This window comes from Mauremys mutica, chromosome 12 (genome assembly GCF_020497125.1).
Source record: "Mauremys mutica isolate MM-2020 ecotype Southern chromosome 12, ASM2049712v1, whole genome shotgun sequence".
NCBI classification, from domain to species: domain Eukaryota; kingdom Metazoa; phylum Chordata; order Testudines; family Geoemydidae; genus Mauremys; species Mauremys mutica.
Window position 1 is genome coordinate 17,491,607 of NC_059083.1, and position 16,490 is coordinate 17,508,096.

General features: G+C 51.0%; 1 protein-coding gene across 1 annotated transcript; it reads right to left on the reverse strand.

Annotated features, from left to right (window-relative positions):
* Nucleotides 1-637: 637 nt before the first annotated feature.
* Nucleotides 638-15,541, reverse strand: LOC123346312 (C-type lectin domain family 2 member D-like). Its single transcript, XM_044983652.1, has 5 exons — nucleotides 15,319-15,541; nucleotides 5,282-5,398; nucleotides 1,946-2,127; nucleotides 1,149-1,252; nucleotides 638-929 (listed from the first exon to the last, which is right to left on the reverse strand). Exons 1-5 carry the CDS (start codon nucleotides 15,395-15,397, stop codon nucleotides 779-781), a joined length of 633 nt encoding a protein of 210 aa, XP_044839587.1. The 5' UTR covers nucleotides 15,398-15,541; the 3' UTR covers nucleotides 638-778.
* Between the last annotated feature and the right edge of the window lie 949 nt (nucleotides 15,542-16,490).

A 16,490-nucleotide genomic window follows, 5' to 3' on the forward strand; every position in this document is an offset into this window, starting at 1 on the left:
AGGACACTCAAAGGCTGAATTTAAACAGAGTCACAACCTTCATTTTGATTCAAACAGACAGGACCTGCTCTCAGCCGGGGAGGGGGGACCCCAACCCCGTAGGGAGGGCCTGGAAGGGTCACTGGCTACTAGACTCTCCCCTGGAAGAGGGATGATTCCTGGTGTGTTTAGTGTGGGGGACCTTTTCGTGATTTTTATACATTTTCTCCTTAATGCTTTTGACCTAGACTAAATAATCAGCCAAGAAAGGGCCGTGTTCTAGCTTATAACAGCTGGAACGTGCTGGGCATTGCGCTCAGAGTGGAAGCAAAGCGCAGGCGCTGGCTTTTAGCCAGGCTGGCTTGCTGGGGATATCGCAGTGTACGGAAGGGAGCTGTGCAGTTCAAGTGCCCTGGTCAGGGAGTGGGATGAGGTCCCTGCCCAGAGACAGGGGTGGCTGGAGACAAGTCCTGACCTGATGGAGGTGGGATAGAGATTCAATTACTGTGACAGTCTCCCTGAGAGAAGGGTCACAGACCCCAGGATTAAGTAGGGTGACCAGATGTTCCAATTTTATAGGGACAGTCCTGATTTTTGGGTCTTTCCTTATATAGGCTCCTATTACCCTCCACCCCCGTCCCAATTTTTCACATTTGCTGTCTGGGCACCTAGCATTAGGGTAATTGATGACTAGGACTGGACAAACCCCGGAGATAGGCTAAGAAACAAGGAACCAGGCTGCAGCATGGAGGGGACTAGCACCAGGCTTTGTCACAGCTGGTCTCCAATTCCCTTGAGTTCACGAATCCCCTCCCACTGCTCCCTCCTCTCCCTTCGCAGGGGTATCAGGTTTACTGCAGATCCATTTTCTTGGTCTGCTGCAGCTTGACGTGGTGACAGTGAGATCTTCATCCAGGCACACACAGTCTGCTCCTCCTTGTATTTCAAACCTGTAACCCAGAAGCAATTGGAGCTAGAGTCAGTGTGTGCCAGGCACAGACCGGGGGTGACACCCCAAGTCAGGGAGGGGGGGCTGCTGCGCACTCAGCCCCTCTGGATCCCCCCTCCCTGCACCAGCACCAGGCCCCACTCCCGTCAGGAGGGGAAGTTAAAGCAGCCAGTGGGGCATTTCCAGCGCCTCTGACCAACGCAGAGAAAAAGAGACTCACCGATGGTCAAACTCGGTCCCGTTGGCCCATTTCCAGACCTGGCCCGTGTCCTTCCGGAGGCCGATCCAGTGGTCCAGTCTGCCTTCGTATGGCAGCAGGGAACCCTTAGAAACCCAATAAAAGCATCAGCTGTGTTAGGCCCTGACTCTGCTGCTCCCCACCTTGGGCTGCAGGGGATTTCTAGAGGCCTCTTCCATGGTTACTGGGTGAAGGGATCAGATAAGTATTAACCCTTCACCCTCCCCCCTCCTCTTTTTTGGGGCTGTGGCACCTACTGGCTGAAGCAGGAATTGAGCTGCAAGGTCACTGTCTGCCCAGCAGCCCCTTCTCAGAGCACAGCAGGGCCAGGAGGGAGAGGGAGCTGCAGGGGGAGGGCAGACAGACCCCTGCCATCAGGGCAGGGCACCTGAGGGGAAGAGGCCTAAAGCAGACCTCACCTGCAGCTGGATTCCCCCTGCCCCACCCATGAGGGAACCCTGGGGCTGGGCTGAGCTGGGGGGCAGGTTCTCACCTGCTCCAGCCCCAGGCAGCCCATTGGCCTGGAGCTGACTGAGCCGGCCCAGCTCTGCACAGGACGAGTCTCCCACCTGGGCTCTGGCAGATGCAGGGTCGAGGGGCTGGAGCCCCAGGTCCAGCCAGGATTCAGCTGCCAGAACCGCACTGACTCTGGCTGCCCAGCCTGGGAGGCACCCGGGCTCCTCTCTGCCCTACAGGGGCTGAGCCCAGCCTGACTCCAGCCCTGTCAGTGGTGCCAGCGATCGCTGGGCTTGGCACAAAGCATCTAACCGGCTTCTCACCAGCTCCTGCGGACTCTCAATCCCGGCCAGGGAGGCAGCGTGTGACGAGCAGAAGCTCTGGCTGTAGGTCCAGTTCCCTTCGGCCTTAGAAAAATAGTAACATTTCCCTTGGATCCGGATCCAGCCGTCCGGGCACCAGGGGGCAGCAGGGGGGCATGGAGGAGGCTGCTTAGATGTTACCACTAGAAAACACAAAACACAAGGGGAGAGAGCGTCCATCTCTCATCTCTGTAGAGAACGAGCAGGGACAGAAACAAGAACTGCCCGATGGGATCAGACTGATGGGAGAGACGGGCCAGTCTGAGAGTGGCCAGCAGCGGCTGCACCAGAGGCCACGGCCCAGGAACCCGACAAGCAGCGTGGCTGGAGTTTGTTATGACACACACACTGCGGCCGTGCCAGAGGCCAACCAGGCCACAGCCCCCATCGGGCTGGGGATGTACAGAGTGTGCAGCGAAGGGAATGGGGAAGGTGAGAGCAAGGGAGGAGTGTGTCTGGCAGGGGGGCTGGAACTGGGGTGGTAACAGGGGGGGCCATTCCCCTCCTCCCCCATGTTTTAACATGGGGGGCCCAGGCCTGCCCACTTGTTAACCTGGGCGTAGAGCCTCGGGCAGGCACGGTGCTGGCGGCGGCAGGGGCTGCGCTTCACGGCCGGGGAGCTGAGAGGGGATCAGCTCCCCCGCCATGATGCGCAGCCCCTGTTAGCGACATCAGCCTCGTGGGGGGCTGAGCTGGGCCTTAGCTCCCCTCCTCCCACCAATGCCCCCGCCCCCCCATGCTCCTCTTCCCTTCTGAGTCCCCGACACCTGGCCAGGCCAGAAGCCAGAGCCGGGGTGTGGTAAGAGCCACCCAGGGAACCTGGGCTGCTGTGGGGAGCCCCAGACACTCCACCGGCCCTGGGGGGAAAGGAGTGGGGGAGGGGCCACAGTTCCTGCACGGATACTCTCCCTCCCCCGGCCCCCCCAGCAGGTCCCACGCTCCTGCTGCCCAGCACATGGATTCTCGTACAGGGCTAAGGGCAGTGTCATGTGCTCACACCTTCCACAGCCACATCTACAGAGCTGGGCAGCTCAGTCCAGGAGGCAGCGCAGGGTGAACACCGAGCGGGTCACTTCTGTGACTGATCTCATGGGAGCAGGTACAATAGGCAGCGGCAGAATGTTAGAAGTCCAGAGCCTCCAAACCACCAGCAGGCGGCAGCAGAGAAGCTGCCAGACCTGCTGGGCCCCAGACACGGACACCTTGAAGACGAGGGGCCCTCAGATCCAACAGCCTCTCTGAGCGGGTTTCCCTCCTCACCCAGCTCACGTATCAAAGTGTCAGATCCCCTGGAATGAGCCTGCAACGCGTGACTACACTGAGGGGAATGTGGGGGCAGTGAGAGCATCTTCTAATAATCCCAGTGAGCAGCTCCCAGACCCCTCGCCCAGCTGCTAAACCCTCCAGCGCCCCACTGTTAACCCCACAGCCCCACACCTTGCCGCACAATAGAGTGACTCTCACACTGAACGGAAATAGCCTGTAATCGCACATCCCGTACGCACCAACTGGCCAAGTTTAACGCCCCTGGGGAGCCTTCCCTTTGGAGATCCCTGACCCCGGGGGTTAAATTCTCAGCAGCACCACAGCAGTGATGGGGGCTCCCCCCCACAGCTGAATAATTCTCACACCAGCAATGCTGTAGCCCCTGCCAGCCCTGCTGTGGGGACAGCCAGGGGAAGGGCGGCAGGAAGATGAGGCCAGGCCTGTAACCTCAAAGCCCTGAGCTGCAGACAAGTTACGCTGCTCAGTGATGATCGGACACTGGATCCGTGTCAGTCCATCAATGCAAACAGGTGTGAAGAGAAAGTCCCTGAGTGTAAAAGGGAGCAACAGAGGGGCTGGAATCGGGAAAAGAGCGACTGTCTTGTGTTCGCTGCCCTGGATGACTGGGGCTCAGGAGATCTGGATTCAGTTCCAAGCTCTGCCAGACTCCCTGCCTGACCCAGGGCAAGTCCCTGAGGCCGGATCCACAAAGGGACGGAGGCGTTTGCCAACACTGAACTTTTACTAGTCTAGGAAACCCCTGGAACAACAATGGGACCCACAAGGCCTGAGCTGGGTGCCCGGGTGCCCCACACAGTGAATGGGGGGGGGGGAGCGGTGCCTAAAAACGGGCTCCACAACAGCCAGCTCGCTAGACAGGGGCTGCTCAAGCCAGCCAATAGGAGACAGTGACAAGGCCTGTGCCCTACGCCCTGCCCCTCTCAGAGCTCAGCCCCTCAGCCCTGGCTGCAGGGAGGGGCCCAGCCCTGCTAACAACCTGCAGCAGGGACCCCCCCAGCCCTGGAGTCAGGTACCTAAGTCACTTCTTGGAGAGTGAGTGCAGCAGCAAGTGCCCAAATCCACTGAAAATGGCGGGTGGTGGTGGTGAGAAGACGACCTCCCTCATCACTTTTAACCCACTGGCAGGGCTCTCACCCCGACGTGAGACCCTGCTTCAGTCCCCTCTCCTGGTGAGCAGGGATTGGAGAACAGGGGGTCCCACAACTCAGGTGGGTGCCCTAAGCACTAGATCAGAGGGATTCTAACTCTCTGGCCCAATTAATATTTAATTATTCAATTAAATCAAAGTGGAACAACATCAGCAGGAAATACTGAGACCCCCCACCCCTCCCCATCAGACTGTCCCACAGCTCAGTGGCTGGGCACTCCCGTGGGGTGGGCAACCCCAATTCAGATCCTGTCTCCCCTCAGCCAGAGGGGACTGGAACTGGGGTCTCACATCCCAGGGAAGGGCCCTACCACTGGGGCAGGGTTAAGGGTGGGGAGGGTCTCCTTGTCCCCCACCTGTTTCACAGAGGCTGGCAGCCTAAGCACACCTGCCAGATCCCGCCCCACGGGTACGACAGGCCTCTGGGTGCCAAGGGCCAAGCAGCAGCACACGCCCAGAGGCAGAACATGAAGCGCTGAGGGAACTTCTACAGCAAAAGTGTCGTCCCCAGGTGAGCTCAGGCGCCCCCCGGTTGGCAGATCACAGGGTGCCTGAAATGGGAACTTCGACCCTTTAGTGCCCTTTGTGGAACCAGCCCCGGTGCCTTGGCTCCCCCGCCACAAAACAAGGACAAGGACACGTCCCTGCCTCACAGGGGTGTGCGGAGAAATCCATTAGTGTCTGTGATACTCTCGGGTACGACAGTGATGAGGGGTGGGGGGCCATGAAAGAGCCTAGAGAGGCTCCTGTCTGACCTGACTGCTAAAGCAGAGCGGCCAGGGGAGAGATGAGGTGGAGCTGTGAGCCACGAAGGAAGAAAGCTCCACACCCAGAGACTGAATCATCGGGTGTTGGGAACTTACCTATCAAAGCTACTAATAGAGCGATGATGACGACCATTGTAACCATGATTATGGCTCTGAGGGCAGCTGGACGATCCCATACTGCAGGTTTCCTGGAGCTGGAATTAGCTGGATGACCAAAACCTGTTAATCATACAATATCAGGGTTGGAAGGGATCTCAGGAGATCATCTAGTCCAACCCCCTGCTAATATTTTTTTTTTGAAACTCCAGTTCCCTAATGCCCCCCTCAAGGATTGAACTCACAACCCTGGGTTTAGCAGGCCAATGCTCAAACCATTGAGCTATCCTGACTCAAATTAGAATTATTTGCCATCAGGCTCTGATCTGACACACACCAGATATTTATTTTGACGTCTTAAATGGTTCTGTCTCAGCGCTCGACACAAATATTAACTCAAACTCCCCTTCAGACTGCAAAGGAGAACATCACCCCCCAAACCACCAGTTCAATTAATCCCCAGAAAGGACCCTGCAGAATTCAGAGGAGGATGGAGGATGACCAGGGGCCTGGAAAATCCATGACAAGAGTTTGAAAAGCCTGGGATTGTTCACCATAGGTGGAGGTGACTGAGAGAGGACAGGATAAACAGTCTAGGCAATAACAGATGGGGCAGAAGGCAAACTGGGAGCTTCTGGTGATAAAGCTGTGAACAGTCCCTGCATGCCCTCTTGTGGCCTGGTGTGGTACTGTGGGTGCACCCCTCCTTAATTTCCCTTGATTTGCAGCAGTATGCTTAATGGGATGGGCCTGCCTTGATTACATCTGAGGCAGATGTAGCCAGTGATGAGCAGCCAAAATCTTAACAACCGGTTCCCTATAAAAAGTTCTGATTTAAGGGGGTCGGGGTCGGGGGAGACATACTCATGGGGCCGGGGGCCCCTGCAGGGCCTGGTCCAACTGCCCCACTTGCCCCTTCCCCTCTGGCCAGCCCTGGAGCTTGCAGCTGCCCCACCACCACCATGCCGGGCCACTCAAAAAGCAGCAGGACAACTCCTGAGCTCAGCTGAGCTGCCCAGCTGGTGCCGGTGGCTGGCCCCGCTGCAGCTGGGAGGAAGCAGGGGAGGGGCCCGGGGAGCCTCAGCCTCCCCAGCTGGGAATCCTGGGAGCAACAGGATGATTCGGCCTGCGGACTGGAGTTCTTTGCCCACCTCCTGGCCCTTTAACAACCGGTTCTCCACAGAGGTCTAATTTTAGCAACCGGTTCTTGAGAACCTGTGGGAACCGGCTCCAGCTCACCACTGGATGTAGCCTCCTGCCTGTCCCTTAAAGGGGTAGTTATCACTTTCCCTTTGTTCTCCCTGTCTTGTAACACAAGAGCAAGGGGTGTAACAATGATACCCTTTGGTGGGACCCAACTGAGAGTGTCAATTCAGGACAAATTGCTCAGAACAGGGCAGTTACAGCCCCAGGCTGAGGTTCCTTTGCACACCAAGGCAAACCAAACCAGCCAAACAGAGAGGACTTTGGTCTCACCCCACTGGCTAACCACAAGTCACACAGGCAATTCCCTTAGACACTCCAGTTTCCCAGTATCCCCACCAGTGCCACTCGTTATGGGGACAAATGATTATGGAAACCAATATCCCAGTAAAAGAAAAAAGGTTCTCCCGATCCCAAAGGACCAAGCCCCAGACCCAGGTCAATATACAAGTCAGATCTTACCCACAAATCACTGTCACCAATCCTTTAGCATCTAAAATCTAAAGGTTTATTCATAAAAGAAAATATAGATGAGACCTAGAATTGATTAAATGGAATCAATTACATACAGTAATGGCAACGTTCTTGGTTCAGGCTTGTAGCAGTGATGGAATAAACTGCAGGTTCAAATCAAGTCTCTGGATTACATCCACAGCTGGGATGGGACATTCAGTCCTTTGTTCAGAGCTTCAGTTTGTACAAAGTCCCTCCAGAGGTATGAAGCAGGAGGGAAGACAAGATGGAGGAGTTTCCAGGGCTTTTAATACTCTCTGCCTTGGAGGACATCTCTTTGTTCTTACTGTGGAAAATTCCAGCAGCAAGATGGCATCTGGAGTCACATGGGCAAGTCACATGTCCATGCACGACTCCTTTGTAGGCTGAAGCCATTGTTTACATCAGGTGTTGGCAACCTTTCGGAAGTGGTGTGCTGAGTCTTCATTTGTTCACTCTAATTTAAGGTTTCCCGTGCCAGAAATACATTTTAACGTTTGTAGAAAGTCTCTTTCTATAAGTCTATAATATATAACTAAACTATTGTTGCATGTAAAGTATATAAGGTTCTTTAAATGTTTAAGAAGCTTCATTTAAAATTAATTTAAAACGCAGAGCCCCCTGGACCGGTGGCCAGGACCCAGGCAGTGTGAGTGCCACTGAAAATCAGCTCGCGTGCCGCCTTTGGCGCACGTGCCATAGGTTGCCTAGCCCTGGTTTACGTGCTAGTTTGAACCGTTTCAGGAAAGCTCAGATGTGGATTGGCATCGCCCAAGGTTCACTGTCTCTTAAGTGTTTCTTGATTGGGCACTTACTGAGAATAGTCCCTTCTCAAGAGTTAGCTGACCAAATGTTTTACTGAGGCTTCTTAGAATCAAAACACCTTGATATACAAGTATGTAGCCAATATTTATAACTTCAACTACAAAAATTCACACACACAGATGGGTTATGATTTGCTGGTTATGATCATGCTTTCTATAGACACCTTACATGACACCCTTTGTACAATATTGGCTGCAAATATATAACAGTGGTTGCAACAATGATCTATATGGTCACAGGTTATGTCAGTAACGTCACAAGGGGATTGTGGCAGGGCAGGGGTAAATCCCTTGAATGCCCTGCTAAAATGCTGGCTAAAGCCCTAATGTCTGATAGGGAGGCCAGGCAGTCAGCAGAGAGCCCAGCTGCAGGCCTAGATGAGGGCTGGCTCACTGCTATGAGTTGAGTTAAGTAGCGACAGCTGGGCTGAGGAGGGCTCTAAAAGCCCTGAGGAAAGCTCAGGCAGGAGGCTAGCCTGGGAGGGTTACATCTCTGTCACCTCACCAAAGGAAAGGAGCCTTACGGGCCAGGAGACCCTGGGAGGGTCTGACTGGGGATAGCTGTTGGGGGGGAAGGGGAGATAACACTGTTGCACTGTAAATAAAGACACAAGGGTGAAGCACCGAAGGTGATGTGGGGACTCTATTTTAACCAGCCAACACAGGGCCCAGGCATGAGAGAGTGGAAACTTGTGTAGACCCTGTGACACTGGGGGCTTGTCCAGGATCCTCCTAGCCATCGTTAATAGTGGCTGCCAGCATGGAGGAGACCCTAAAGTGGCTGGTGACCACGGTGCAGGAAATGCAACAGTCCCAACAGTCAGAAGAACAGGCCCTGATGATATGGCAGGCAGGCCAACAGCAGATACTCCAAGAGTTTATCAGGGAACAGTCAGTGACCCAACAGATCTTCCAAAAGGTGGTGAGTCTAGCACTGGGGGACAGGACCAGGATGCCAGGGTGGAGCTCTGCAAGATGGGCCCCACAGATGACCCAGATGCATCCCTGGGGACTTTCGAATGGGTGGCTATGGTGGCTGGGAGTGGGTGACCTGGGCTCTGCAGCTAGGTGAAGCACCGAAGAAAGCCAACACAGGCATAGAGTGAAAACCTGTGCAGACCATGTGACAGGGATATTCAATTAGATTAAATACTTGGGAAAGGAACTATTTTTTCCACCCAATGTATAATTAGACTGCGGAACTCACTGTCACAGGAAATTGATAAAGAGAATTTAGGAAAGTTAAAGGGTTGGGGCATTTATATGGTTAACATGAAATATCCAGAGTTGCCATAATTAACAACCAAAGGTTGGCAGGAACATTGGAAGAGCACCTGTGTCCCAGGGAGTGTAAATCCAGGGAACCCCTGCTGGATTTCAATCTTAGCAAATCCTCTTCCCTAGTGCCCAGAGCCACATCTGAGGGCATGATACATTCACTGGCAAAACACAAATGAATGTGTGTGACGTTATTGATATAAATGGGGACCATATAGAACATGGGTTGCAACCAAGGTCCTGTAGTGGCACCAAACCTTGGGTAAAGGGGATCATCTAAGGTGTCTAAGACCAGGTTCTGGGTTGCTGGTTATGATTATGCTGTCTGTATGTCTGCGTATCATTTTGTAGTTGAAGTTATAAGTATTGGCTCTGTAATGTCTGTATTCTGTATTATGCTCTGCCTCTGGGAAGTGTCCCAGACAAAGCTGATGTTAGCACGGCATAGCTGGCTTGATGGCCCATTAAAGGGCCATCAGCTACACAATTGACCCATGGAGAGAAGGCAGACACGCCTTGTGACTCAGCAAAGTATGCAGGGACTGGCCCATGTGACTCTAGATTCCATATTTTTGCTGTAAGTTTCCACCGTGAGGACAAAGGGATTCTTACACCTGGAAAAGTCTATATAAGGCTGATGCATCATCTCCATCTGGTCTTCAATCCTGCTTCTGACCTCTGGAGGGATTTTGCTACAAACTGAAGCTTTACACAAGGGACTGAACGACCCATCCCAGTGGGGGATGCATTCCAGAGACTTAATCTGAACCTGCAGTTTACTCCAGCACTGCTGCAAGCCTGAACTAAGAACTTTGCCATTACTGTATGTAATTGATTCCATTTAACCAATTCTACCTCTCATCTCTACCTTTTTCCCTTTGTAAATAAACCTTTAGATTTTAGATTCTAAAGGATTGGCAACAGCGTGATTTGTGGGTAAGATCTGATGTGTATATTGACCTGGGTCTGGGGCTTGGTCCTTTGGGATCGAGGGAACCGTTTTCTTTTATTGGGGTGTTGGTTTTCATAACCATTCATCCCCAGGACGAGTGCACTGGTGGTGATGCTGGGAGACTGGAGTGTCTAAGGAAATTGCTTGTGTGACTTGTGGTTAGCCAGTGGGGTGAGACCAAAGTCCTTTTTGTCTGGCTGGTTTGGTTGGCCTTAGAGGTGGAAAAACCCCAGCCTAGGGCTGTGACTGCCCTGTTTGAGCAATTGGTCCTGATTTGGCACTCTCAGTTGGGTCCCACCAGAATCGCTCCGTCACAGTGGCGTAGTCGTGCTTGGATCCACAGAACCAGGTCAATTAAGCTTTGGGTCAGAACCCCACGCTATCCAAATTTTAACTGTGGGATTGAGAGTTTGGTTGGTTAAAGATCAGTGACCATGAGACAGAAAGCATCAGGAAAAGCAAGGAAACTGCAAGCCTTGAGAGACAGCCTGCAGTTTGATTATGAGCAAGAACTGGCAGAAATTCGAATGGAGAAAGAGGCTGATGAGAGAAAGAAAGAAGTTGCTAAGAGAGAAGAAAAAGCTCGTAAGAGGCGTCTGGAGCTGCTGGCTGCTGAGGAGAAAACTCAACAGATGCAACAGGAGATAGCTAGACTCCAACCCCAAGTCAAAAAAGCAATGGAAGAACAGCAGAGACTGTATCCTCTTGAAAGTCCAGTTTGTAACAATGTTGGTATGTTGTATAAATCTGAGCAGTTGTCTGGGGGTAACCAAATGTACCCCAACAATGCCACCTTTTATGTCAATGCTGTTACTGTGTGTTCAGTAGGGGGTGGCCCCATAAATTGTGCCAGTGCTATGGATGGGAATGGTAATGGAAAATTCATAGAGTGTGTAAAAGTCAATGGTAAAAGCTGTTTAGGGCAAATTATGGCTTCTAACATCACTCTTGTTAGAGCAGATCTGGTCAAAGAGGAAGATTATTTACCAAATCAGAGTGTGAATGTTGTGATCCTCTGTGAGTTTACTGTCCGTGTGCCTTTAGCTAGAATCCACCTTGAGTGGAATGGGGCTCAGCATGAAGTGATAGCTGGCGTCAGGAAGTTATTGCCTACAGATCTTTTAATTGGGGAAAATGTTAAAGCCTTGTTCAGGCCAGGTAGCCAGTCACAGGAGAGGAATAATCTTAAACCTGTGTCTATTGTGGGCAATGATTTGCCTGAGGTGGGTTGCTCCAAAGGTTTGTCTGTGCCAAGAAGCAGTGTGTCTGGGAATGAAGTTTCTGAATGTCTGTCTGATGTCTCAGAAGTTAATCTGGAGTTAGATCAAGAGCAGAAAGATCTCATTGGGGAGGAAAATGTTTCTCAGGTTAAATCCCTAACTGAGGAAGGAGAGGGTAAATTTGTAATGGGTAATGGATTGGTGGCTAGTGCAGCTTGTAGAAGTAAACCTGAAATGGGTAACTGTGATTTGCTAAAAGTAGCTCAGTGTAGTGAAAAGAGCAGCAGCTTATCTGTTGGGAGAGGCGATGTGCCTGGTAGGGAAAGTTTGGAGAACCCTAGGCAGCCTTGTGAGCTGATGGCTTTGTCTAATCAGCAGTTTGGGAAGGGAGGGATAGTGGAAGATGAGTGTCCATATCCCTTACCTGTTTCCTGTGTGGAGAAATGTGACAGTGAAGGGAATGTGCCTGTCTCTGTCAGGGGTATTGACTTGCCTATGAAGGGAGCTACCTCGGTCTCCGAGCAGTTGTCTGTGAACAGCCCTGTGTGCTGGGACAAGGGAAATGAGATCCCAAGCTGTGTGTCTGGTAAAGGAGAATGTGTCTCCGGCTCTTCTGTGTCTGTGGAGCAAACAGAAGGGGCCTTTCAGCCTGTGATGGTTGAGGGTGATTCAGTTGTCTCGGAGTTGGTTGTAAATACAGCTAAAGCCCAGGAAGGGAATAGTCCTAAGTTTGTGTCTGCTGGGGAGAATGGCACTGTGACTAGGTTGCATCCAGTTAGTGTCATAGCAAGGTCCCAAAGACCAGACAGTTCTGGTGCTTGTAGTTTGCCAGTTGCTAATGTGTGGTTGGAAAAGGGTGCAGCAACTCTGTCTGATCAGGGTGATACCCTAGCCAGGGCACAAGGAGAGCATGAAGGTGATTTAAGTGTGTTACCTACTGACAGTTTGACAACTTGTAGCAAGAAGGAAAAGATTCCTGAACTTGTTCATGGCCAAGGGAAGGAGACTGCTTCTGACCTGTTATCTAGAAAGTCTGTAGGTGTGCCTAAAAGGGGATTGTGTAGAAATCCGCCTATTGGGCCTGAAGTGATTCTAAGTGTAAGTGAGACCCAGAAAGCGGCTGTGGTTGCTCAGGGAAGTGTTCCTGTAGAGCAAGCCCTAGGCGGAGAGGGGAAGGGCAGAATTTCTGAGAGGGGTGAATTGCTGCTTAGAGAAGCTCCTAGGGAAAGGAATCCTCATGGTAGCCTGTGCAAGCAGTTTACTGCAACTGAAGGGTGTAAAAGTGATTTAATCAAGAAAGTTTCAGTTCCTAACAGCCAGAAATTTTCTGTTGTGAATGGATCCACTGACTTTCCTTTTGAGAGATCCAGTGTGGGCAGCTTTGAAAAGGTCTCAGGTGGAGTAGAAGCTGTTAAGGAAGTTGAGCAGCCCTATAACCACGTGGCTGTGTGTGGCCAGCTTGTTGGGGAGACAATGCTGTTGGGACAGGAATGTCTCCATGCTGAATCTGTAAGTGAGCAGTCCGTGCTTCAGGATCTGAGGACAGATTCAGTTACTGGTGTTTCAAAGCAGAACAGTTTTATGGCTGAATGCTTGAGGAGGCAGGGGAGTGCAAGCCAGCTCTCACCCTCAGACCCTTTAAATTGGTGTGATGTCTCTGTAAGACGAAGTCCAGCCTTGAAATCCATAGCAGCTGAAGAGTTAAAAGCTAGTGTCTGTGTTAATGCAAATTACTTGGCTGGCAGGGAGAAGAAAGAATTGCTAAGAGCTGTTAGCACGGAGGGCCCACCCCATCAGCCAGTGAATTCTGTTAAGCAAGAGGAATCAGGGTTTAATCCAAAAGGAAAGAGAAGACTGAATTTTGCAAAGGGAAGCCACAGGTTAACCCTAAAATGCCCAAACTCCAATGGTATTGAGCCAAGGGTGTGGCATGACAAACATGATTGTAAATGGACACTTGCAATGAATTTGTTGTTATTGCTAATGCTAATTTTTGTAACTAATGTGTTGCTATTGCCAAGAACTGTAACAATGTACAATGTGCCTAATCTTTTGGAAAATCCCTTGAACATGTTGGAAGGAATACATGAAAACACACTTTATGTTAAAGGGCCTTGCTATACTGATGTTTCACAGTTAATGCCTGTGAACGGTATTGGAACTTTTCACAGGGGAAAATACATTCCAGACCTGATGTGCTGTATGAAAGGGGAAACTGAGGCACACTACCATATTGCTTTCATGGCTAAATGCCAAGAGTCCTGTACTATGAACAATATCAATATCTACATGGGTTTAATGTTAATTGGGTTCAAAACATTGGCCAGAGCTGGTATGGATAAAGTAGCTGTTTTCTTTAGCTCTTGGCAAGATCACATGAAACATATAGGAACCATGCTGCAAAAGCTAATCAAGTTATACCTTGAGTTTGTAAAGAGATTCATTCATGTTATTGAACATGACTTTGATAAACCATTTCGGTTATACACTGGTACGGCCTCTAGCCCAACACTAGCTGTAGTATGACAGACCCAAGGAAAGGGGGCTCTTGGGATGCAGTCAGCGATGTTTTGTCATCCCTTCCTGCATCAATTTTGCGTTGGGGGTGTGACGTTATTGATATAAATGGGGACCATATAGAACATGGGTTGCAACCAAGGTCCTGTAGTGGCACCAAACCTTGGGTAAAGGGGGTCATCTAAGGTGTCTAAGACCAGGTTCTGGGTTGCTGGTTATGATTATGCTGTTTGTATGTCTGCGTATCATTTTGTAGTTGAAGTTATAAGTATTGGCTCTGTAATGTCTGTATTCTGTATTATGCTCTGCCTCTGGGAAGTGTCCCAGACAAAGCTGATGTTAGCCCGGCATAGCTGGCTTGATGGCCCATTAAAGGGCCATCAGCTACACAATTGACCCATGGAGAGAAGGCAGACATGCCTTGTGACTCAGCAAAGTATGCAGGGACTGGCCCATGTGACTCCAGATTCCATATTTTTGCTGTAAGTTTCCACCGTGAGGACAAAGGGATTCTTACACCTGGAAAAGTCTATATAAGGCTGATGCATCATCTCCATCTGGTCTTCAATCCTGCTTCTGACCTCTGGAGGGATTTTGCTACAAACTGAAGCTTTACACAAGGGACTGAACGACCCATCCCAGTGGGGGATGCATTCCAGAGACTTAATCTGAACCTGCAGTTTACTCCAGCACTGCTGCAAGCCTGAACTAAGAACTTTGCCATTACTGTATGTAATTGATTCCATTTAACCAATTCTACCTCTCATCTCTACCTTTTTCCCTTTGTAAATAAACCTTTAGATTTTAGATTCTAAAGGATTGGCAACAGCGTGATTTGTGGGTAAGATCTGATGTGTATATTGACCTGGGTCTGGGGCTTGGTCCTTTGGGATCGAGGGAACCGTTTTCTTTTATTGGGGTGTTGGTTTTCATAACCATTCATCCCCAGGACGAGTGCACTGGTGGTGATGCTGGGAGACTGGAGTGTCTAAGGAAATTGCTTGTGTGACTTGTGGTTAGCCAGTGGGGTGAGACCAAAGTCCTTTTTGTCTGGCTGGTTTGGTTGGCCTTAGAGGTGGAAAAACCCCAGCCTAGGGCTGTGACTGCCCTGTTTGAGCAATTGGTCCTGATTTGGCACTCTCAGTTGGGTCCCGCCAGAATCGCTCCGTCACAATGTGCTGTGGCCACAGGCAGCTACACCTGCTCCTGGCCATGCTCGGAGGCAGGGCTCTGCATGGGTTTTGAGTGCAAACACCTCAGCTCACACACTGGAAGGACAAACAACCAGAAGGAAAGAGCAGTGACAAGAGCGACCCAGGGAGATGTGAGCCAAACATTTTCAAGGGGGTAGAACACGTACAGTCCTAAAAACCATACGTTCAACTGCCACACAAGAGAGCACGTGCTGCACGAGCCGAGTCCATTGGAGCAATACAGTCCCTGCTGCATTGGGCAGGGGTGGGGGAAGGAGGAGGAGGAAAGACAGCTACACCCACCCCTGAAAGGCATCTCCTCCCTCCAGCCTGTTCCTAGGCAGGGAACTCCAGTTACCTGGTTCTTCTCCACTCTTCAAGTCTATGGAGCTGTTAAGAGGCTGTCCAGGGGGATCTGCTTCCGCCCAGTTCCCCATCTCTCTTCTCAGGGAGGCAGCGGTGGGTGCTGGACTCTGATCAGCTTGGAGCCAGTTGCAAGAAATGGCTCTACGCAGCCATGGCAGAGTCAGCTCCAGCCAGTGCAGTGTCCCTGGCTTTGGCTCCTCTCCCAGCTGACCCAGAATCTGCAATGACACAGTCAGGACAGCATAAGGGTCAGAGGGTTTGTTTGTGGTGTCCCATCCCCCATTCATCAGAACAAAAGCCCAGAGCACGAATAGTGCAGTAACCAACCCCCTCCGATGTCATCAGGCCCCTCATTGAAGATTCCCCATTTCCTCTCACTCCTCAATTCGGAGCTGGGCAGGAGAGGGAAAACACTGGATGTGGGGTGCAGGCAGGGATGTGCACATGCCTTTTATGTCTGGTGTGCCCTGGTACACAATGCAGAGCTGTGCGTAGTGCCTCCCCCTGCACTGGCAACTCTGGGAAGCTGGAGGGGGGTGAGTTTGAGATGCAGCTTTGGGAGGGGCACAGACACAGCACCTTGGAAGGACTCTAAGGGACACAGGCTTCCCCACCCCCCTGGTTGGATAAAAATCAGTGGTTTAAATTTTATTTAAATAAATACGGTTTTAAAAGAAACCAATTTAAAATTAAACTTGAAATAACAGTATGTTATGGCCTAAACTTATTATAACCCATTAAAATAACTCAAATTAAAAGGAATAATATTCCAGCAGAACATATTTGCTGGTGAAGTCTTGAAGGAAGTCAGGCCACTGAAGTGGTGCCAGTCACTGGCTACGCACCGGTGACAGTTTGTTAAAGCAGCTTTGGACAGCAGTAGCCTCTTGCGCAGGTACAGAGAGACCATTCTCTTCATTTCAGTTTATTCAAAAGGTAAGAAACCGATTGGGAGCTGAAGAAGCAGCAAAGCTTGTTTTGCTTTTCCCATCTATGGATGAAAACTAGGTGTGAGAAGGGGAGCTTTAGAGCCGTGGTTCTCAAACTGCAGGCCAATCAGCACACGGCTGCAGCCCATGTGACATCCTCAGGGCCATACAGGTAGTATTGGATGCTGCCCACAATGGTACATGGGCTGAGAGCCACTGCTCGAAAGTCTTAACG

Coding starts and splice junctions, on each gene's coding strand:
- LOC123346312 (XM_044983652.1), bottom strand. CDS start 15,397: ATGGGGAACTGGGCGGAAGCAGATCCCCCTGGACAGCCTCTTAACAGC. Junction 2,128..5,281: donor TCTATTAGTAGCTTTGATAG/GTAAGTTCCCAA, acceptor TGTGTTTTCTAG/TGGTAACATCTAAGCAGCCT. Junction 1,253..1,945: donor TTGAGAGTCCGCAGGAGCTG/GTGAGAAGCCGG, acceptor TGGGTTTCTAAG/GGTTCCCTGCTGCCATACGA.